Source organism: Herpailurus yagouaroundi, unplaced genomic scaffold, assembly GCF_014898765.1.
Source record: "Herpailurus yagouaroundi ecotype Mexico unplaced genomic scaffold, PumYag 182, whole genome shotgun sequence".
Classification (NCBI taxonomy): Eukaryota; Metazoa; Chordata; class Mammalia; order Carnivora; family Felidae; genus Herpailurus; species Herpailurus yagouaroundi.
The window spans coordinates 24,433,335-24,457,189 of NW_024412413.1; the positions used below are offsets into that span (position 1 = coordinate 24,433,335).

The 23,855-nt window shown below is 37.1% G+C and overlaps 1 protein-coding gene and 1 pseudogene across 3 annotated transcripts in view; both read right to left on the bottom strand.

The window, feature by feature from the left end:
• CFAP54 (cilia and flagella associated protein 54) overlaps positions 1 to 23,855 on the bottom strand; it is a 292,859-nt gene that overhangs the window by 132,008 nt on the left and 136,996 nt on the right. For all 3 annotated transcript variants that reach the window (XM_040491156.1, XM_040491155.1, XM_040491157.1), the window contains 7 exons: positions 21,788 to 22,018; positions 19,864 to 20,006; positions 17,418 to 17,599; positions 15,647 to 15,874; positions 4,947 to 5,170; positions 4,711 to 4,846; positions 1,098 to 1,206 (listed from right to left, as the gene is read on the bottom strand). In XM_040491156.1, coding sequence (XP_040347090.1) covers positions 1,098 to 1,206; positions 4,711 to 4,846; positions 4,947 to 5,170; positions 15,647 to 15,874; positions 17,418 to 17,599; positions 19,864 to 20,006; positions 21,788 to 22,018 — 1,253 coding nt within the window. The remainder of the gene's footprint in view (positions 1 to 1,097; positions 1,207 to 4,710; positions 4,847 to 4,946; positions 5,171 to 15,646; positions 15,875 to 17,417; positions 17,600 to 19,863; positions 20,007 to 21,787; positions 22,019 to 23,855) is intronic.
• On the bottom strand, positions 12,065 to 12,815 carry LOC121040574 (translationally-controlled tumor protein-like; annotated as a pseudogene).

The following is a 23,855-nucleotide window of genomic DNA, read 5'->3' on the forward strand; positions in this document are numbered from 1 at the left end:
TTTCCTTCTTTAAATCCTTTTAACTCTCCAGGTAAATCTGAATCTCTTTATCCTGCCTTCTAAGACCCTCCTGCCAACCTCCCTAACCTCAGTTTTTGCCTTTTCCTTTTTACATTAGCTCCACTAAACTACATGCACAGTGATGCTGTTTACTGTTGCTTACAGCAGAAGCAGCAGGGGTAGTCATGACAGCTCTTATCACCTGATACTATAATCTCTGGCTTATTTATCAGTCTCTTTCAATGGGTTGTAAATTCCAGTGTAATAAATCTTTAGCCTCACTCAATCTTTAGTCTCTTTGTAATCTCAGGACCTAGTACAGCACTTACCACACAGTAGACACTCAGTAATGTTTGCTGAATGACTGAATGGCCACCTAACTGATGCACTAAATGAATGAATGATTATATACATACAGACATACATACATAAAATCAATAGATAAATGAAAGAATCCTAACATGTCAAAGGGAAGATTTGCATTCCTTTCCTATACCAGAAACAGAGACACATGAAAAGTGCAATTGTGAGAAGGCATTATCTCCATATTCATCTTTTTTCTCTTGCCTCTCCTACAGGCTGCACTGACCAAATATTCCAAGGGGGCTTCTCAGCTAAGAGCAAAGGAGCCATGATGTCCCCTCATCTTCTCCTGTGCTCTAGCGAAAAGACTTACAACTTGACCAGGATATAGCCAACAGAACAATCTATATTGATTATGGGAGGTATTACGGAAGTCAAGGCACAGCTTGAAAGAAAATAGTAAAAGGTCAATTTGAGAAGTTCCCGAGTGAGATAAAAACAGGGGAAATGTGCAAAACAATTTTTTCCATGCTTATTTTTCAAATAATTTTCCTTTCCCCTTCTCTCCTTTCCCTTCTTCAACTTACAGATTAAACTAATCAAAACATATGTTTTAATTCCCCTTATATGACATTTATAACAACAGAAGATGGTAAATATCAAATGGGTTATTTTCAGTCCAATAAACCTGTGAAAGAGAATTGGAAAACATTTTAATTATGGAGGATCTGACATGCAGAACACAACAGCAAACCTTGCTTTAAAAAAAGCCTTCAAGCTAAAATGGTTCCAACCTGAATAGATAAGCTTTTTACAGAAATCTGTGCAGCTTCCTGTATCTTTCTCTTCACTTGTTGGAGGATTAATCTTGAGCTGCTTCCCAGTGAAATTTCGGCAGGTTATCTTAAAAAAGGAAAACAAATATTACTTAGACAGGTATCTATAGCTAAAAAGTTAGCTTACTTATTTTTCAGTTGTCAAAAAAAAAAAAAGTACAAAAGGATGCTACAAATAAAAACTAGCAGAGTAGCATTTGATCATGAGAACCTTCAGGGAAAAAAGCTGCTACATACCGCTTTATATTTCTTTTGTACAGCACAGCTGGAAGAGCTTTAGGCAAATTATGTAAAGAAATTAAAATACGATTTTCTGATATTCTATAAATCCACAAGTCTAAATATATCTTCCATTATGCAAGTTAGAACATATCTAAAATATAGGCTGCTTTTCCAGTGGCTGAGTTTTTCACCCTACCCATAATTAATGCAATTTAAACTTCCCTGGTGAAGTTTTTCAGAACTAACTTCCTCTGTAATATTTTAAAAATTTATTTTCTAACAGATACTTAAGTCCTAAAATTGTAAAATATCTGAAATCAGAAAAACTTTAGACAAAAAGAAATTCTTTTAAAAGGCCTAAGAACCTCTTCTCCCTGTTTCTCCATTCCTACTCCTTGAACTAACCTATTTCTCAAAATACAGACCTCCGTGAATCTCAGTCTGATGTAGATGCTGTAGGTGTGTGTACATCTCAGTCTGATGTAGATTGTCCCTTGTAGGTGTGTGTACAATGAGACATAAACAGTCTAATAAAATGCAAATTCCTTCCCATGGCCTATTAAGGCCCTATTTGACCTAGTCCTTCCCCTCTCCCAGCTTCATTAAATAAATATTATGTGTCAGTCACTACTCTAAGCTCAAGGATAATACAGTGAACAAAGTCAACCAAAGTTCCTACTTTATGGAACTTATTCTAGAGGAAGTAGAAATCCAATAAACAAAACAGAGAAGTACATTATAGAGTATATTGAAGACTTATAAACACTGTAGACAGAAATAGAGCAAACAGGTACATAAATTTATACTGGATAAATTTATCTCATACACAATATCTCCTAATTTCTTCATCTCATACAGAAAGTGACGTTTAGCAAGGACTAGAGAAAGGTGAGTAAAAATCAGTGTGGATATTGGAGGCGGGGGGGGGGGGGGCCAATGTTCCAAGCAGGGGAGCAGCAAACGCAAGAATACCAAGACAGGAACGTCTTAAAGAACAGAGCACTCCCCTGAATCCTGCAGGGGAGTAATAAGACATGAGTCACTGAAATCACAGGGGGATATGTGGAACATTAAGGCTATGATAAAGATGTTCACTTTATCTCTGAATCAGATGGGAAGCTGCTATAGGGTGTAAAAAGGAGGAATGGCATGATATGATTTAGGGTTTTAAAAGGTCATTCTACCTGCTGCATTGAGAATAGACTAGGCCGGAGGCAGGGGTTCAGGGAAGTTGTAAGCAAGAATACTGATTAGGAAGTCATTGCATGAATCCAAGCAAATATAACAGTGGCTTCTCTATCAGAGAAGGAGTGATAGAGGCAGTGAGAAGTGGTCAGGTTCTGAACACATTTTGAAGGTAGAAGATTTGATAACCAATTTGAAGTGAGGTATGAAAGCAAGAGAAGAGTCCGGGACATCTCTAAGGTGTTTTGCCTAAACAACTAGGAGGACAGTGCTGTCACCAAATGAAGTGTGGAACACTTGTCAGAATAGGTTTGTTTGAGGTATACTAAACTTCAGAAGTGTATTAAACTTCCAAAAGATGACATTGATTAGGTAATATGATGGTTTTTTGATGGGTCAACTTGGTTAAGCTGAACTATGAGAACAAAGGGAGGGAAGTATCCATTTTGTAGCATACACACATGTCATCCCAGCTATTCAGACACTAATATAGCTGCCACTATGAAGGGATTTTGCCGGTACTAATTAAAGTCTCTAATAAATTTGCTTTAAGCTAAAGAGATTAACTTCAGTGGGCCTGACCTAAGCAGGTGAGTCCTTGATGTGCTGGAGGTCTCCCGACTCCAATCTCCAAACAGCATGCAGGTCTACAACTGCTTTCTCCTCACTGCATCATCCCTGACAACTGCCTAAGGATAAGAGCTTCTGGCTATACCTGTAGGGTTCCTTCCTCCTCATGATCCTGACTGTCCACCTTACAATTGTGGACTTGTCTGGCCAGCCCCCACAATCACATAAACCAATTCCTTATAATAAATCTTGATAGATGACAGGTAGAAAAATAGATAGACAGATAGATAATAGATCTTACTAGTTCTGCTTCTCTGACTGAACCCTGACAGATACAGGCAATTACATGTCAACACAGTATTCAGGAGAAAGCTCTAGACTGGAGCTGTAATTTCAAGAGCCATTATCATAAAGATGGTACTTAGAGCCATAGACTGAATTAGCTCCCCAAAGGAGAGTATGAGACCCTGGGGAGAAGAGGAAGAAGCAAAGCCCCCCTCCTTTTACCCTCTCCCGCATCTGCTCCATTGCAGTCATCCAGTCCTTCTTTCTGTCCTACCTCAGGGCCTTTGCCCTTGTCCTAACCTTGGGCTGGAACTCTCTTTCTTTTGTATGACTGGCTATTTCTCATCAGATGTTACCATCTCCAAGAGGCCTTCCAGATCACCCTTGCTGAAGTTTCCACCTCCCACCCCACCTATCTCATTGACCGATTTTATTCTCTTCAGAAAATTGATAATGATCATAAATCTTTTTACATATCTGTTTACATGTTTATTATCTGGCCTTACCTCTACCCCCCAAAATTAAACTCCATAAAGCAAGAACTTAGACTGTATTCTCATTGCATGAAACATGCAGGGATCAAGAATATGCAAGGGCCATAAGGAATCTCTGTGAGAAGAAGAAAATGGAGTCCCCATTGTGTGATTGCAACACCACAAGCGCACAGACTGGTTTGTGAGGCAGGGACTGGATTTCAGCCCTCACATATACCGGGGGCCCTTGGGCAGGACACAGTCTGTAAAACTGTATGCAATGGCTCTGGTATTAGATAGTTGATACACACTTATTAAATTAACAAATGAAACAATCTACTTCCCTTTCCTCTACCTAACTCAAAGCTGCACCATGACTTTCACGGACCTTAGACAGTTTTGCCTTCATGAGTCCACACCTCCACCAAAATATCAAAAATTATATTTTATGACTATGTTGGCATAAATACAAGTGTATTAATAGTAAAAATTAAGACATTTTCTTTGACCTAAAAGTTACTCTTTGTCTTCATATTTAAAAAATTAAAACATGGAGTGGGCCTCTGAAAGTATTGTGGCTCTAGACATTGTCCCCTCTGTGTCTACACAAATATATCAGCTTTGATCTGAATATAAGTTTCCTATGGACAAGGACTTAATTTTTGTTTACCCTGTATCTGGAAAATACTGACACATAGCAGGCTTTCGATAATGTTTGCTGCTATGAATGATAAATGCCTCAGTGAAAATAATACTTATCTGATCCCTAAATCTTTCTATTTAATATGTACACTCATTAGAAGTCACAACTGCATGAATAACAGAGCCAAACTCACCTTCTCTTCATATTCAGCTTCATATCTTGCACAAGGTTGTTGGGTAACATCTGGGCCATTGAACTTGGATATTCTTAGAAGAAGCTGGCGCTGTGCATATACCAGGAGCGGTGTCACTTGTTCTGTGTATCTCTCACTAGACAGGGGTAGAAATACATTGAAAAGGAGACATTCATTAAAATACATTTTTAAAACTAACGCTTGTCACTTTCATTTGCTCTTACAGTGATACTTACTGTGAAATTGTATTGAACTGGATGGCAAGTGATACTAGTGTCTCCCATTTTTCCACTTGATATAAAACCTCCAGAGACTTTAACACAAAGTCATGGATCCATTTCAAATCAACCACATTTACATCATCCAATGGATCCTCAAAATGAAGGCTAGAACCACCATTATCATTTTTAATATTTCCATAGCAGCTTGGAACACTGAACTCTCCTTTTTCTTCAATAACCTGCAAGTAGCACATGGAAAAATAATTGTGTATTTTCAGATTTTACTACACACTTTTTCCGGAAACCAAATGTGATAAAAATATAACATAGAAAAGAACTGAAGACAGAAAAATTGAAATGTTTTTATTATGCAAATTCAAGCTATTCAACAGAACTTTCTATGATGATGGAAATGTGCTGTCTGTGTTGTTTGATACAGTAGCCACTAAGCATGTGTGGATACTGGAGCTATTGAAAAATGACTATTGCAGCTGGATTTTTAATTTTACTTAATCTTAATTAAGTTTAAATTTAAATAGCCACATACAGTCTAGTCATTACCACATTAGATAGCACAGACTGAGGTCTATACTTCCTGGTACACAGTCACTATCTATGTAAGTAAGGATATTAAACCAATAAGATTAAGTTTTGAGGAAGAACAGGTTTGAGTATATACAAATAATTAAGTTTCCATAATACATTGGTTGCATTCATCAGTTTGCAACATAATATGTCCAATTTCCCAGTGCAAAGGTCAAACCTATGGAGAAGGAAATGTAGAAAACACAGTTTTTGCCTAAGTTAAAGAGATACCATGTAATTAACATATTAATTTCCCATGAGTCCCTGATGCATTTGTGTATACCCCTAGAAATTCTTGAGACAAACAAAACCCCTTAAATCCACCTATAAGCCAGGTTGCAGCCCAACAAATAGTTGGGTAACACAAGACCAGCCCCTCTTAAGCTGGTGTTACCATTAAGCATAATCCATGCATAGGGAAAGTAAGGTATCAACAAAAGTAGAGGAAACATCTCTAACAAGATTCATGGTCCTTGAAGTTGGAAGAAACCTAGGGAGTCATCTGGCTGTGCACTGCAATATGTATACCTCAAGTCAGGCTGTGTAGGTGTAAATAATAGTTGTGTCACATGTGACCTATGTGAATTTGCCTTCTTAGCATGGTCCCTGCACATGGGACATACTCAATAGGAGGTAGTTTCCATTTTATTGATGTTATGAGCTCCATCCCTCTAATCCACTGATTCTACAGTAAGACTTCCAGCAGCAAAGAGCTGCATAAAGAGCTATCTCCATTTCCTTTACCTCAGGGTTCCAAGTGGAGGCACTCTTGGCCTTTACTCAATCCTCTTGGTAAGTGTGGAAGAACTCAAGCCTGTCCCACTCAACTTTTCCCTGGTGGCTGCTCTATGAGAACCTGCCTGCCTATAGGATGACACATTCTTCCTTTAGACATGGGTAAATTTCCTGGGCCAGGCTGAAATAACTTTCCCTGGGCCATCCCCAAAGAAGAGGGGTATCTGCTATCGGTTAGTCATGCCTAGATCTACATGGTAAGTTTACGCCTGGGATGAGGGATAAGGAAGACCTCTGTGGTTTCTATATATTCCAATATAGTCTTTATCAACAACAAAGCTGATATTGTACCTCCAATCATCAAGAGGGAAAAAAGTATTATCTATTTACTTCCTAATTTTGGTAACATTACCTAACAACATTGAGAAATAAATAGGAATGGCATTTGGGGTCAAAATAGCATATGGAAAGTGAAGTTTCTGGCATGGTAAAGACCAGTCATTTAGTTCTGAAGATTAAGTATGGGCCATGTGTAATTTTTAAAAACTTTTTCTTAAAAAAAATTTCTAACACTTACTAACTATAATAATATAATCCCACCTAACAAAGGATATTAACAAAAAAATCCTCCAAAATGTTACTGAATAATTACTGCTCACATTTTCTTCAGATCTTATAAATTTTTTGATTGCCTTAGTTTGAAATGGGATCCATTTCAAATGGATAAGGTTAAACATTGCAATTATTTATGTCTTTTAAGGCTTTTTTTTTTAACCTGTAGGCTCCATTTCCTCTTTTTATACTTCAATTTTTTGATGAAGAAGCCAGGTTGTTTGCCCTGTAGAGTTCCCATAGTCTGGATTTTACTGATGCATCCCCACAGTTTCATTCTAAATGTTTCTCTGCCCCCTGGATTTGGTTAGATTTAATTGCTTGGTTAGATTTAAATGCTTGCTCTGATTTATTGTTTTCCAACAAGTGTACTTCACAGGTATACTTCATCCTCCCATGAATTCATAAAGAATTGCAAAATACTTATATGAATTTCAACATTCTTTCTTCATTTCTTACCTGAAAATTCTATAAAGAAAAATTTCTCTTCATCAACTATTTGGTATGGTTCATATATGAAAGGTAATCAGCCTTTTTTATTCACCAAGGAGTCCTGTTTCTTTTAGTGGGAAACAGTTTTTAAAGAACACATCTGGGTGCTGAGATTTGTCACTTCTTTTTCGAGTCCTTTAAATTGCTTTCACACCTTTGTAAAATATTGACCATATGTATGAGTCTATTTTTAAGATTCTCTATTTATTCCATTGATATGTTTCTCTCTTTATGCCAATATCATGCTCTCCTAATTACTACAGCATTGATAAGCCTTGAAGTCAGGTAATGAGTTCTCAAATTTGTTCTTGTTATTTATTTTCTTTAAATTTTTATTCACTTATTTTGAGAGAGAGAAAGAGCACACATGCATGCATGTGGAAGGGCAGAGAGAGGGAGAAAGAGAGAGAGAGAGAGAGAGAGGAGGAAGAGAGAGAGAGAGAGACAGGGAGAGAGAGAGAGAGAGAGAGAATCCTAATCAGGCTCCACACTGTCAGCACAGAGCCCAACGTGGGGCTCAAACTCACAAACCTTGAGATCATGACCCGAGCAGAAACCAAGAGTAGGATGTTTAACTGACTGAGCCATCCAGGCACCCCTATTTGTTCTTTTTAAAGATTTTCTTGGCCATTCACTTTTCTTTGCATTTGCTTATAAATTTTAAAATGAACTGTCAATTTGCACCCCCCCAAAAAATGTCTGTTGGAATTTTCATTGGGATTTTACTGAATCGATAGACCAAATTGGAAGTAAATGATATCCTAGCAGTATTAAGTCTTTTGGTTCATGAACATGATACATCTCTGTGTATATTTAGGTCTTCTTTTATTTTTTTTTGCAATGTTTTATAATTTTCAGTGTAAAAATCTTAAACAAATTTCATTAGATATATTCTTAGATATTTGATATTTTGAATGGTATTTTTAAAATTTCATTTTCTAGTTGCTTCCACTCATACAAAGAAATACAATTTATTTTTGTTATACTGACTTTATGGGCTGTTATTTTATTAGTTCTAGTAGTTGCTTTTTAGAGGCCTAAAGAGTTGGAATTTTCTATATAAAAATTCATAGTGTTCCTTTCTAATCTGCATGTCTTTTGTTTCTTCATCTGCCCTATTGCACTTGTCAGGATATCTGGCATGATATTGAACAAAACTGGTGTGAGCAGATGTCCTTACTTTTTCCCAGTCTTTGAGGGAAACACACAATAATTTCACCATTAAGTATGATGTTAACAGTAGATACTAATTTTTATCAGGTATTCTTAGTTTCCTGAGAGTCTCTAACATCAGTGACATTGCTTTTGTTTTGCTTCCAACTGTATTAGTCTCTTATTATTCTTTTGATAACCTCTTTCAGAGTTAACTACTTCTGTTTTGAGGTAATAAAATGTATAATGATCCACTTCACATTTGGTGCTCTATGTATATGGTCTTTTCCTTTATTTCAACTTAGAATTAAGACTTATAATTCTTGTTTTTTGTTTTTTGTTTTCATTTATCAGTCCCAAAAGTAGTTTTCCCCGTAGAAATTATCTGAACATAGTCTTATGCTTTCTAGTAGTAGTCTACAGCCAGGCTCTATCTTTCTAAGAGCACTAGAAGACACTTAGTTTATTTTTTTTTCAATATATGAAGTTTATTGTCAAATTGGTTTCCATACAACACCCAGTGCTCATCCCAAAAGGTGCCCTCCTCAATACCCATCACCCACCCTCTCCTCCCTCCCACCCCCCATCAACCCTCAGTTTGTTCTCAGTTTTTAAGAGTCTCTTATGCTTTAGCTCTCTTCCACTCTAACCTCTTTTTTTTTTTCCTTCCCCATGGGTTTCTGTTAAGTTTCTCAGGATCCACATAAGAGTGAAACCATATGGTATCTGTCTTTCTCTGTATGGCTTATTTCACTTAGCATAACACTCTCCAGTTCCATCCATGTTACTACAAAGGGCCATATTTCATTCTTTCTCATTGCCACGTAGTACTCCATTGTGTATATAAACCACAATTTCTTTATCCATTCATCAGGTGATGGACATTTAGGCTCTTTCCATAATTTGGCTATTGTTGAGAGTGCTGCTATAAACATTGGGGTACAAGTGCCCCTATGCATCAGTACTCCTGTGTCCCTTGGATAAATTCCTAGCAGTGCTATTGCTGGGTCATAGGGTAGATCTATTTTTAATTTTTTGAGGAACCTCCACACTGCTTTCCAGAGCGGCTGCACCAATTTGCATTCCCACCAACAGTGCAAGAGGGTTCCCGTTTCTCCACATCCTCTCCAGCATCTAGAGTCTCCTGATTTGTTCATTTTGGCCACTCTGACTGGCGTGAGGTGATATCTGAGTGTGGTTTTGATTTGTATTTCCCTGATGAGGAGCGAAGTTGAGCATCTTTTCATGTGCCTGTCGGCCATCCGGATGTATTCTTTAGAGAAGTGTCTATTCATGTTTTCTGCCCATTTCTTCACTGGGTTATTTGTTTTTCGGGTGTGGAGTTTGGTGAGCTCTTTATGGATTCTGGATACTAGCCCTTTGTCCGATATGTCATTTGCAAATATCTTTTCCTATCCCGTTGGTTGCCTTTTAGTCTTGTTGGTTGTTTCCTTTGCTGTGCAGAAGCTTTTTGTCTTCATAAGGTCCCAGTAGTTCATTTTTGCTTTTAATTCCCTTGCCTTTGGGGATGTGTCAAGTAAGAAATTGCTATGGCTGAGGTCAGAGAGGTCTTTTCCTGCTTTTTCCTCTAGGGTTTGGATGGTTTCCTGTCTCACATTCAGGTCCTTTATCCATTTTGAGTTTATTTTTGTGAATGGTGTGAGAAAGTGGTCTAGTTTCAATCTTCTGCATGTTGCTGTCCAGTTCTCCCAGCACCATTGTTAAAGAGACTGTCTTTTCTCCATTGGATATTCTTTCCTGCTTTGTCAAAGATTAGTTGGGCATACATTTGTGGGTCTAGTTCTGGGGTTTCTATTCTATTCCATTGGTCTATGTGTCTGTTTTTGTGCCAATACCATGCTGTCTTGATGATTACAGCTTTGTAGTAGAGGCTAAAGTCCAGGATTGTGATGCCTCCTGCTTTGGTCTTCTTCTTCAAAATTACTTTGGCTATTTGGGGCCTGTTGTGGTTCCATATGAATTTTAGGATGGCTTGTTCTAGTTTCGAGAAGAATGCTGGTGCAATTTTGATTGGGATTGCATTCAATGTGTAGATAGCTTTGGGTAGTATTGACATTTTGACAATATTTATTCTTCCAATCCATGAGCATGGAATGTTTTTCCATTTCTTTATATCTTCTTCAATTTCCTTCATAAGCTTTCTATAGTTTTCAGTATACAGATCTTTCACATCTTTGGCTTAGGTTTACTCCTAGGTATTTTATGATTCTTGGTGCAATTGTGAATGGGATCAGTTTCTTTATTTGTCTTTCTGTTGCTTCATTGTTAGTGTATAAGAATGCAACTGATTTCTGGACATTGATTTTGTATCCTGCAACTTTGCTGAATTCATGTATCAGTTCTAGCAGACTTCTGGTGGAGTCTATCGGATTTCCCATGTATAATATCATGTCATCTGCAAAAAGTGAAAGCTTAACTTCATCTTTGCCTATTTTGATGCCTTTGACTTCCTTTTGTTGTCTGACTGCTGATGCTAGAACTTCCAACACTATGTTAAACAACAGCGGTGAGAGTGGGCATCCCTATCGTGTTCCTGATCTCAGGGAAAAAGCTCTCAGGTTTTCCCCATTGAGGATGATGTTAGCTGTGGGCTTTTCATAAATGGCTTTTATGATCTTTAAGTATGTTCCTTCCATCCCGACTTTCTCGAGGGTTTTTATTAAGAAAGTTGCTGAATTTTGTCAAAGGCCTTTTCTGCATCGATTGACAGGATCATATGGTTCTTATCTTTCCTTTTATTAATGTGATGTATCACGTTGATTGATTTGCGAATGTTGAACCAGCCCTGCATCCCAGGAATGAATCCCACTTGATCATGGTGATTAATTCTTTTTATATGCTGTTGAATTCGATTTGCTAGGATCTTATTGAGAATTTTGGCATCCATATTCATCAGGGATATTGGCCTGTAGTTCTCTTTTTTTGCTGGGTCTCTGTCTGGTTTAGGAATCAAAGTAATACTGGCTTCATAGAATGAGTCTGGAAGTTTTCCTTCTCTTTCTATTTTTTGGAATAGCTTGAGAAGGATAGGTATTATCTCTGCTTTACACGTCTGGTAGAACTCCCCTGGGAAGCCATCTGGTCCTGGACTCTTATTTGTTGGGAGATTTTTGATGACTGATTCAATTTCTTCACTGGTTATGGGTCTGTTCAAGCTTTCTATTTCCTCCTGATTGAGTTTTGGAAGCGTGTGGGTGTTTAGGAATTTGTCCATTTCTTCCAGGTTGTCCAGTTTGTTGGCATATAATTTTTCATAGTATTCCCTGATAATTGCTTGTATCTCTGAGGGATTGGTTGTAATAATTCCATTTTCATTCATGATTTTATCTATTTGGGTCATCGCCCTTTTCTTTATCAATTTTGTTTATTTTTTCAAAAAACCAACTCTTGGTTTCATTGATCTGCTCTACAGTGTTTTTAGATTCTATATTGTTTATTTCTGCTCTGATCTTTATTATTTCTCTTCTTCTGCTGGATTTAGGCTGAGAAGACACTTCGTTTAAACACACATTAAGTAAGAGATATTGTCTCAGGTAAGTTTAAATGCATTTTGTTTTTAGGCAACCTATATGATATGTTTTTTTCTTTAAGAAAAATGGCCCCACTCCAAATAAATCAACATCAAAATAAACGAAGAGATCAAGATGACATCACCCAATTGTTTAAGTCCTGGTGTTGTGTGGATGGGTGAAAAGCAGCAGCCAGTTATGATGATGGATGATGGATCCAAAGTAATTGCCATTTTGTTAACATTTTTTCATTTCTAAACCATCTTTAAAGAAAATCATATATGGGGTCACATCATCCTCACGGTAGCCCAGCAGAGCAACCTTGCCATCTGGATTCATGTTTTCACCAATAAGAAACCAGTAGTTTTTGAAATTAGCAAAGATGTGTTTGATTTGTCTGCAGCCTCTGTTATAAAAGGTTTTACACTTTCCAGTCTCTGTTCTTCAAGTTTGCCTTACACTGATTTCCTATTATCTACGATGTATTTTTTGTAGGCTTTGTTTGTGAAGCTTCTTTTCTGCTAAGTAATGGTTCCTGACAATATCAATGTCAACAATTCCTGTGTTTTCAGGACCTTCACCTTGGGGGCCTTCAGCAGAGTACATTTCCATCAATGATACCTTCTGTCCTACTGACCATCTTCCCCTTCACCTCCAGGCACAGCCCATTCGCAACCTCCTGAATCCTGTAGATGTCAGAGAATATGTCGTCATGGCTGATGAGGTCTGGGTAGATAATCATGATGGTGAGCGGAGAGAGAGGACAGCATCCCTGGCTTAGCAGGAACCCAGAGCTCAGAAAAAGAGCAGTGCAGCTGGAGCAGCACTCAAGGGGAGGGGGCTTTTGCTGTATCCATTTCAATAGCCATATAATTTGTCTCCTTTATCCTATTAATATGATGAATGACCTTGATTGATCTTCAAATGTTAACCTTACATTTCTGGGATAAACCTACTTGGTCATCATTTGTATAACTGTACATATTATATACCTCATTTGCATATTTTATATATTATTGGGATTGATCTGATAATATTTAATTAAGGATTTTTGTGTCTATGTTCATGGGTGATGTGGTTCATTCATTTCTTTTTGAAATACCTGTCAGTGTTAAGCTGGCTTTGTTGCTAAAAAAAATTTGGTATATGATTTATTATTTTGTCCTTATATGTTTGCTAGAATTCTGCAGCAAAATATTCTGTGCATGGAGTTTTCTTTATCTCAAAGTTCCTAATTATAAATTGTTTGTTTAATATATTTAGGGCAATTCAATTTTTCTATTGCTTCTTGTATCAGATTTGTTAAGTTCTGCTTTCCAATAAACATGTTCATTTTATCTAAGTTATCAAATCCATTAGTAAAAGTGGATAATAATATTCTCTCATTTTTCTTTTAATATCTATAGGATCTGTAGTTATATCCCTCTTTCATCACTCTTGTCAGTAATTTATGCTTTTCTTTCCTTTTGTTCTTCACTTTTGTTCTTCAATTTTATCCTAGGATTCTGCCAATTTTAATACTCTTTTCAAAGGATCAATTTATTAACTTTATTAATTTTGTTTTGTTTTATATCTAATTTATTTCTGCTCTTATCTTTTCATTTCTTATTTCATTTGTCTTTTTTACTTACTTTGGATTTAATTTGCTCTTATTTTTCAAGCTCCTATAGGTGCACACTTAGATAACTGATGTTATATCTTTCTCCTTTTCTATTAAATGGCTAAAGTTATTAAGTTCCCCCTAAGCACCAGTTTATTTGCATCCCACAAAATTTGATACGTTACCATCAGTTTGAAATATTTTTAAATTTCTCTTTTGTTTTTTTCTTTGACCCATGGATTATGTAGAACTGTGTGGTTTAATTTCCAGATACTTAGGAGAGTTTTCTTCCTAATTTTTATTAATCTATTCATAAGGTAATGGTCGGAGAACATACTCTTTTAAGATTTTAGCCTTTTAAACTTTAATATGACTTAGTTTTTTACTCTGCGTATGATCCACCTTGGTAAGCACACCACATGCACTTGTGCTCTGTTTCCAATCCACCTACATGTGGGTTGCACTTCAATTCTTACACTAACTACCTACCCAGAACTAAGGTCAGACTCCCTACATTTACAGAATCAGTCCTCCACAAAACTGTCCTTACTTCAGATGTTAGCCACAGGTCTCAGGATGCCTGCACTTCTGACTAACAAGCTATAAATTTAGGGGTTTCCATAACCCCCTCGGGTTCAATAATTGGCTAGCACTCACTTAAAACACTATACTTGGGATTACAGTTTTATTATAAAAGATACAACTCAGGAACAGCCAAATGAAAGAGGTACCCAGACTGGAAGAGTCCTGGATAAGGAGCTTCCATGCCCTGTCCCCATGGAGTCAGGCTACAAGTGCCTAATACATCAACGCTTTCACCAACCTGGAAGCTCTTCAAGTATACTTTTAATATCTGTTATTAGGAACATATACATTTATGATCAGTGTGTCTTCCTAATTACTTGAGCCTCTTCTCATTATGAAATGTCTCTCATTATCTGTCAAAAGACTCCTTGATTTAAAGGTTATTCTCTCTAATATTATGAAGTCTTACCAGTTTTTTTATACTTACTGCATTCACGGTAATATCTCTTTCCACTGTCTTATTTTCAATCGATTTCTTTACATTCAGAGTACTTCTCCTGTGGTCAACTATACATGTCTTTGTTTTTATCCAACAATCTCTGCCTTTTGACTAGGGTGTTTAAACCACTTACATTTAATATAGTTATTGATATAATTGGGTTAGATTTATTATTTTCTACTTGCTTTCTGTTTGGCCCACATATTTTTGTTCCTCTGTCTCTTTTTTGCTGCCTTCTTTAATTAACTGACCACTGTTTAGTCTTTCATTTCACTGCAATTGATTTTTAGCTATATCTCTTTATCTCTTTTTTGGTAGTTACTCTAAGGATTATTAAATGCATCCTTAACTTATCACATTCTACACAGAGTTAATATTGTACCACTTTATATTTATATAAAATGTAAACAAAAATGACAGTTTAACTTTATTTACTCTCAGTCTTTTGTGCTATTGTTTTCATATATTTTATACCTGGAATTTTATAAACTCCATGATTCAATGTGCTTATATGTTTATTAATTTTCAATGTGTTTAGGTTATATTAGGTTTCCATTTTTTCCATTTCATTTTCATGCTTTAAACCACAGGGTGTAGATTTTAAATTGCTGCAAATTCTATGAGATCTGGCATAATAGAACAAGGAAAGATAAAGCAGTGAACTGACAAGCTATTTGATCTCACTTGGAGGCTTTTTCTCTGACAAAAAAAGTTGCTATGAGGATTAAAATGCATTACAGCTTATGCGGAAGTTGAAGCTCAGTAAGTGTCACTTTCTCTTTCCTTTAAAAAATTGAAATTTCAGGCTAAGATATTTGTAATTAACATCAGTATATGCTGTGCATTGTGAACCAAATAATGAGAAGCAAATGCATTATAGAAAAGCCAAGTAAGAACTCAAGGAAAACATTAACTTCCATTTATTCCAAGCTGCATGGTAAAAATTATTTGAGTACAATAAAAATAATTACCCAAATGCCCTTACCTTAATAGAATTGGTAGTTTGCAGTTCTATTAACATGTCAATAAGTAATTCTGCTCCCAAATAGAATGGCAAAACACAGGTACAGAGGAAACCATCCTGGCTAACAGGAAATGTTTTATACAGATCCACTGCTTGTTTAAGAAGTATCTGTAGCTCCTGAGTAAAGTTCCAAAAGGTCCTACAGCTATTCTGAAGCAGAGTCCAATAGCCTCCACGATGAGCAAGAACCTAAGACAAACACAACATTCAAAAGATCCCAAAGTTTCAAAAGTTAGAGATCTCTGAACAACTTCATCTTTCTGCAAAAATAATGTCAATAATAAAAATAACACCATTTATTATGTGTCATTTACATCATTATCTCAGTTAATTCTATCAATAGCTCCTATGAAATAAGTATATACTAGTATTCTACTTAATTTAGAGATAAGGAAACAGAGGCATGGAGCTAACTTGACCAAGGTCACGATCTGCTAAGTGGTCAGCTAGGATTTGCACACCAGGAGTCTGACTCCAATATTCCCATTGTTCTGGGCTCTGGGAATGTGGCAGTGAGCAAGAGTAACTGGGTCTGCCCTTGTGCTACTTCAGTTTCTTAGGGGAGACTGAGACTAGATAAGCAGACAAAAATGTAATTTCAGGGAATAATAAGTATTGTAAAGAAAAATAATGCAGAAATGGGTCAGAATTTGACAAGCATGGGAGGATATGTCCTTTTAGATGGAGTGGTCAGGTTTGCTTAAGGAGGTGACATGAGCAGAGACTTGAATGTTGAGTTGAACAAACCATGTGAAGGTGAGAGTAGGGGTGTTGGGAGGAGGAGAACATTTGAAACCAAGGGAGCAGCAAGAGCAAAGGATGGAGGATGAACCTGAGGGATGAGGAAGGGTCAAGCAAGCTCAATGCTGTCAAGATCACAAAGAGGAGACTGGACTGAACAAGTGCAAGATGAACTGAGTTCCAAGTAGAGAGCAGGACCCAGACCTTCCAGGACCCTGAAGCTGGTGGAAAGGATAAGATGCAATGCTTGTGGTCAAGGGGGCTGATGTGGGCTTACTTCACATTTTTTAAGAAATCACCCTCTCCACAGACAAAATGGGAACTCAAGTATTCCAGAAAGGATAGATTTCCCCTCAATTCTTGAGAGGTTGGAAGCATATGCTATTACTGCTATGAGAAAAAGAAAACTAACTTCTTTATGGCTAATGATTCCAATTCTGAATTTAATAATGCATCATTTAATATTTAAGAAAAAAAAGAGAAAAGTATTTGAGAGAAGACACAATTGGCCTGTAGAAGTGGGGCATCAGGGCCAAGAGTAGGCCTTTCCTGTAGCCTAGAAAGAGTGTTTCCTCTGCTAGAGAGAATAAAGGGGTCTATAGTGTTCTAGGTGGCAGCAAGACTCCAGAGAGGAACAACTGGTGTCACCAGAGGCCATGTACCAAATATGGCAAGAAAGTGGCACAGGAATATCTGAATATTCATGGAGATTATGTAGACAAGGACAAAGGCTATCTCAGCTCTGAACCAATGGATAACTGATGACTAAAGCAGCTCACCCCTGTCACTGACAACTTGACAACGTGTAAATCCTCAGCACTATGGCAGGCAAACCTCAAAAATGACTGACATGAAATTCAGCAAATTTGGTCTCAAAGTTGAAACTAAAATTATGGATAGTAAGTAAACTAATACAATATATCTTACATGCCCAAACTGATGCCCTGAGATTCATGTCTATTACATTAGCAAATTAGAAAGACCACCTTACCATTGCTCTCCTGCAATATAAAAAGATTTTCATAAAATGATCCAATAGACCCAAATTTGCTGCTCGATCCTTTTCTTTAGTACTAAGACCTGACTGAGAGTCTGAGTCATAAACTGTTTGTGTCTTTGACACATTTTCACCACTCATTCTGGAATTAATAAATGTGGAAAATTCTTCAGCATCTACAATACAAAAATAAAGTATAACATTATTGAAAACAGAAAGTTCCAGAAGACATAGGTGATAAACATCAAATCAGTAATTAAGGTAAGAAATGCTATATAAATTTGGAGAAAGCACAAGATTATCATGGACACAGTGAACCAAGAAAAGTTTCTAGAGAAGGAGGCTCTTAGATTAGGTCTTTAAGGGCAGACTTGGTTTAGCTATGTGGGAAGACTATGAGGAAGAACATTCTGGGCAAGGGTGATGGCCAAAGGAACAATGCAGAGGCAGGAGTGTCATGTTTTCTGAGCAACCAATAACAGGATCCCACGGTTCCTTAATTTTCCCCAAACAGTCCATTCCCAGAACACATGGCAAGTAGCATCCCCTGGAGCTGGGCACTGCAGCAACCATGTCCACTCCTTATCCTGTGGGTGTGGTATAAAGACACAAATTTCTCCTACTACAAACCTTCTTTTAAAACTCTGCATTAAAGGGGCGCCTGGGTGGCGCAGTCGGTTAAGCGTCCGACTTCAGCCAGGTCATGATCTCGCGGTCCGTGAGTTCGAGCCCCGCGTCGGGCTCTGGGCTGATGGCTCAGAGCCTGGAGCCTGTTTCCGATTCTGTGTTTCCCTCTCTCTCTGCCCCTCCCCCGTTCATGCTCTGTCTCTCTCTGTCCCAAAAATAAATAAACGTTGAAAAAAAAAAATTAAAAAAAACAAAAAAAACCTCTGCATTAAAGAACAAATCTCAGGACACCTGGGTGGCTCAGTCGGTTAAGCATCCAACTTTTTTTTTAATGTTTATTTTTGAGAGAGAGAGAGACAGACAGAGACAGAGCATGAGCAGGGTAGGGGCAGAGAAAGACAGAGACACAGAATCTGAAGCAGGTTCCAGGTTCCTAGCTGTCAGCACAGAGCCCAATGTGGTGATCAAACTCACAAACTGCGAGATCATGACCTGAGCTGAAGTCAGATGCTTAACTGACTGAGCCACCCAAGTACCCTGGTTAAGCATCCAACTCTTGATTTGGGGCTCAGGTCATGATTTCACAGTTCATGAGATCAAACCCCACTTCAGGCTCTATGCTGACAGCACGGAGTCTGCTTGGGATTCTCTCTCTGCCCCTCACTTACTCGCGCATGCTCTCTCTCTCTCTCTCTCAAAATAAATAAATAAACTTAAAAAAAAGAAGTCTCAATAGTGGAATATTCTATTGTTGATTCCATGGGAGGTCTTAGGCATAAAAACTCAAGGAGCTGTATATTATAATCTACTTATAAAACTCAGACTCTATGTCGAGGGAATTTACTTTCAAATACCTCAATATTCATAGTATAACATGAAGATACCAGTTAAATCTCATCTATACCCTAGAAGAAATCAGAAAGCATGTCAAGTACCTCAAATATAAATCAACACTCCTGGGGCAGCTACCCAGCACATGAAGTATCTTAATCAGCAATAAGTACATAATACTTAAAATACCATTAGTAAAAAGCTATACAAGAAGGTCTGTATTAGCATGAAGATACCAGAAATAAATCTTTATTTATGAAGTGAGTGGTATTCAGGATAGGTGATTGTTTAGGAATACTGTCATCACTTGCAGCACCCAGATCAAGAGCCCTGTTCATCTGCATTTCTTCACCTCCCAGGGTGAGTCTCCTGTCACCTGGGCAGATGACAATACTGGTTGATCCTGCCATTCAGATGAATAGTATTGCACTCATCTTGGAGTAAGCTGTCATGGAAGGTGTGAGTCGGAGACCCTAAGGCAAGAGTGGACTGCCCTGAGTACAAAATCAGTACTATAAAACAGCTATGTGAGTGTTTCATGCCTGCTTGCATCAGTATGTTTGGTGGAATTTGTCCTGAAATTTACTTCCCCTAAAATATAACACCTGATAGCAAGACCTCACCTATCTTAACAATAGGAGGCTACCAACATTTAAAAAGAACATTCTATTTGGTGAACAGCCAAATTGGTTTAGGTCAGAACATAACATATATATTTCCAAATACATATCATGAATCCATAAAAATACAGAAAAATTTTTAAAATTGAGCAAATAAGAACCTCCTACAAAATATCACAACTCAGTTAAAACCCCAGGTCATTGGAAAACGATGTGTGCACCCCTGTGTGTCTGTGGGGTGTGTGTGTTTGTGTGTGTGTGTGTGTGTGTGTGTGTGTGTGTGTGCACGCATGAGTGTGTTGCATCAGTGAATAAAAACCTAGAGGCAATTTGACAGTATATAATATATTTATTTATTTTACCTGATGGTAAGTTGGCCTTTCTTTTTTTAGCTGTATGAAGGAAATCAAGTATTGCTTTATAGTTTTCTAAAGTCAATTTCACTGTTGGTAATACTGTTCCAGAATTATATAGTGAGAACATATTAGGATCACATGATCGGAAACTGCAGGAGGAAAATATCATTAAGGAAAAAAAAAATATATATATATATATAGATATATAGATATAGATATATATATAACTGAATTGAATCCATCAAATACAATCTACTTTAATTTTTAAAATATTTGTGAGTTAATCCTCCCAAATTTTGGATCATAACATATTCTGGCACTTAACCAAAGCCAAAAAGTTTCCCACTAAATTTTAAAGTTATACAATGTAACTTTGCTCTTAGGGATTTTAACATCAATATCTATTTCCCTGAAAGGGCCCTTGAAAATGGGAATGATGATCTATACTTACTCTAAGGGCTCTGAAATAATAATTTATGTTAAATTAACCTGATTTAAGCAAAACTCAATGAAGATGCTTACTATATAAAGCAATGCGTCCATGATCAATACTATTTTTTTAAAATAAGGTCTACACAGTAAACAATCCTCCACCATACACACATACATACATACAAAAATACACAGATTCATAAATACGGAGTATGTTTTCATGGTTTTAGTAAAATTGAATTTAGCACCAAGTTACCCTGATACAAATTTGGTCATTGTCTAATTGCTGTGCTATGAAGTACTCATACCCTCTCTCTCTGCCCCTCCCCCACTGGCTCACATGCTCTAGCTCTCTCTCTCTCTCTCAAAATAAATAAATAAACTTTAAAAAATACCCTTTTACAGTCTGTCACAGTCTTCCCTTCTTCCAATCCATTTGGTATGTTGCTGCCAGAGAAATTTTTTACCATAGCCCTGCGTAAAAATCCTTAATAATCTCCCACTGTATATAAATTGAAGTTCCAATTTAATAGACAGTTAAGACCCTCTATGATCTGGTACTGACCTATTTTTTAAATTGTTTCACACCACTCCCTTTAATTTGCTGTAGATTCTGGTCAGACCATTTGGGGTTCTCATCTTGTGTTTCCTACCTGGGCTCTGACTCACGTTCTTCCAACTACCTGGAATACTTCTTTCTCTGCCTGTCTTGCCTATCCATCATGAACCAGGCCAAGTGGCCCCGCTCCATGCAACCTTTCCTGTCAGTTTCAGGTCAGAGGAAAGCCTCTTTCCCAGGAACAAAGAAGACTTTGTGCATACTTCACCTTCTACCATTATTTATAATTATTCGTTAACACTTGAGAGCTGCCCGACCAGACTCTACCTTGTGTGTCCTGTTCATCTTTGCATGCCCATTGCACCTGTCTCAGTACTTTGAATCTAATAAGTGCTTAGTAGTACTTTTTGAATGACAGACTCTACTCATCTTTTTAATTATGACATAGTATTACATATTATGTATGTATCTTCTATTTTTATCTTTGTTAACACATTAGCCAAAGACACTCAAGAACTCAACAGCATCTTGAATTAATAATAGGAAGTTTACATTTATGAGAAAATACTGTCTGTGCTTATAGAGGCTTAAAATACACTTCAAAATGAAACAGAGATTCGCCTAATAACACCTACTAATAGCTACAGTTATACACTTAATATTAAATTTCTCTTGAAATTATGCTTTCTCCTTTACTGAAAGCTATACTGACAAATATATACAAGCTACAGGCAGATTAGTACTTCCCAAGTGCTTATATCCAGAACTTGTTTAGGAAAGATCCTGAGACATAAATTAAGTAATATACCAATGATCAGTAAAGAGAGAAGCACTCTGTCAACCTCTGTAAAGTATTATCTACATCGGAGTCCTGAACATACAAATAAAATTCATGTTCATAAGATTAAAGGAGTTTCATTCACTGATATCATTCTATACCTGACCACTGTGTGTGAAGTGCCAAATTTCATCTTCGTTCGTTCCGCTAGTTTCGTTAAAAGCAGGGAGAAGTGTGCACTTGCCAGATACAGGTTCATCTGAGCTCTCCAGGGCATCTCCTCAAGAAATAGTTGATGGAACCTCTTCCTTTTCACAAAATTTAATATTATAGGATTCAAGTTCTCCACCAGGGATCGATAGGCAAGTTTTCTAACATCAGTTCTCTTATTTCTGCCAAGGGAGAAACATATTTTGAAATTACACAAACTTACAGATAAGAAATAACAAAGAATGATTCCAATTTGTACAAAATGCATCAAGAAGTCATTTGATTGCCCTTATGCAAATTTTTCTGGCTTAGCCATCATTTCCTTAGAGCTAATAATGTGAAATAGGGCAGCACAAAGATAAACAAGAAGGATGAAGACACTACATATTGCCTTCCATTCTTTCTGATGCCGATGTCCTAAGCTCAAACCAAATGGCTTTTCTTTTCCATAACTGAAAGGCTACTGAGATTAGACAATTAAATTATAAGACAATGTTCATATTCATCCCCTAACTTCAATATTAAACAAGAAAATCTCTGTATTGTTCCTTAAGGAAAAAAAAAATGGAGCAAAATTTTTTCCACAACTAGACTACAGCAGAAATAAAATGTCAATCAACTATAAACAAAATGACTTCATAAATCCATATTCAATATGCTCTGGAAAAAACTAATATTTCAAAATGTAGCTAAGAGTTCATATCGTAAGCATAACATATATTCAATTTTTTAAAATTATTCCCATCAAAATCTCAAAGTAGTCCCACTCTTTTTATAGTTGCATAATTGTTTATATGGCATGACTTCAAAGTACTTCTCTATCTGAACATAAGGGTTCAACAAAGGGAAACAAAAGTAATATAAAAACAGGGAGGGGACAAAACAGAAGAGATTCATAAATATGGAGAACAAACAGGGTTACTGGAGGGGTGGTGGGAGGGGGGATGGGCTAAATGGGTAAGGGGGACTAAGGAATCTACTCCTGAAATCACTGTTGCACTATATGCTAACTAATTTGGATGTAAATTTTTAAAAATTAAAAAATAAAATTAAATATATTTTAATGTTTATTCATTTTTGAGAGAGAGAGAGAGAGAGAGAGAGAGCAAGTGGGGTGGGAGCAGAGAAAGAGGGAGACCCAGAATCTGAAGCAAGCTTCAGGCTCCAAGCTGTCAGCACACAGTCCAACACGGGGCTCGAACTCGCAAGCTGTATATCATGACCCAAGTCGGACGTCTAACCAACTGAGCCACCCAGGCGCCCCTCTTTTTTTTTTTAATGTTGACAACATTGCTGCCCCATTGATCAGTGGATTCTATCTGATTTATACTGAAGAAAGGGAAAAAATTCTCAGTTGGTAAGTGAAAGTGTCTTGTTCAGTTTAATAGATGTTGTGCCTGAATCTGACACAACACACACACATGCACACACACATGAAAAAAAAAAGAAGCTGTATGGAAGGAAGGAAGGTAGGTAGATATGTTGCTGCACCAGAGACACAGACATTTTCATGGAGAAAGGAAGGAAGAAAACAATCTTTTAACAGGTAGTATTTACATTATCATTCAGTGCTAAATATTTTGTATTTTGTTAATGATTTCCTTTTAATCTAAGGGTGTTTTTTTTTTTTTTGAGCTTCTTGTGTTGTTCGGATGTCTTAGTGATATTATTTGGTTTCCAAACAAATGGGAATGTTTTAAATAACTCTACCTTGAAAATAAAACTCTAATTTCCAAAATAAAAATCAATCTTGTTCCTGTATGAGGAAATCAAGTCTCCTCAAAATGTCTAGGAGAGTTTGACAGGACTGGCTGCATCTTCCCTGCACTGAGGGTGAGAGAGTCCAGCAAGAGAAGAGGGGAGTCTTTCTCTATGTATCTTGTCAAGGCAAGAACACACTCCAATGGCCTGGAAGAGAGGCAGAGCCAGCCCAGAGGGTACAGCATGCTTCTTCTTTCACCACGTGAGCAGTTCCTAACATTAAGGGCACTCCACAACCAGCTCTGTCTCTATGAGCCA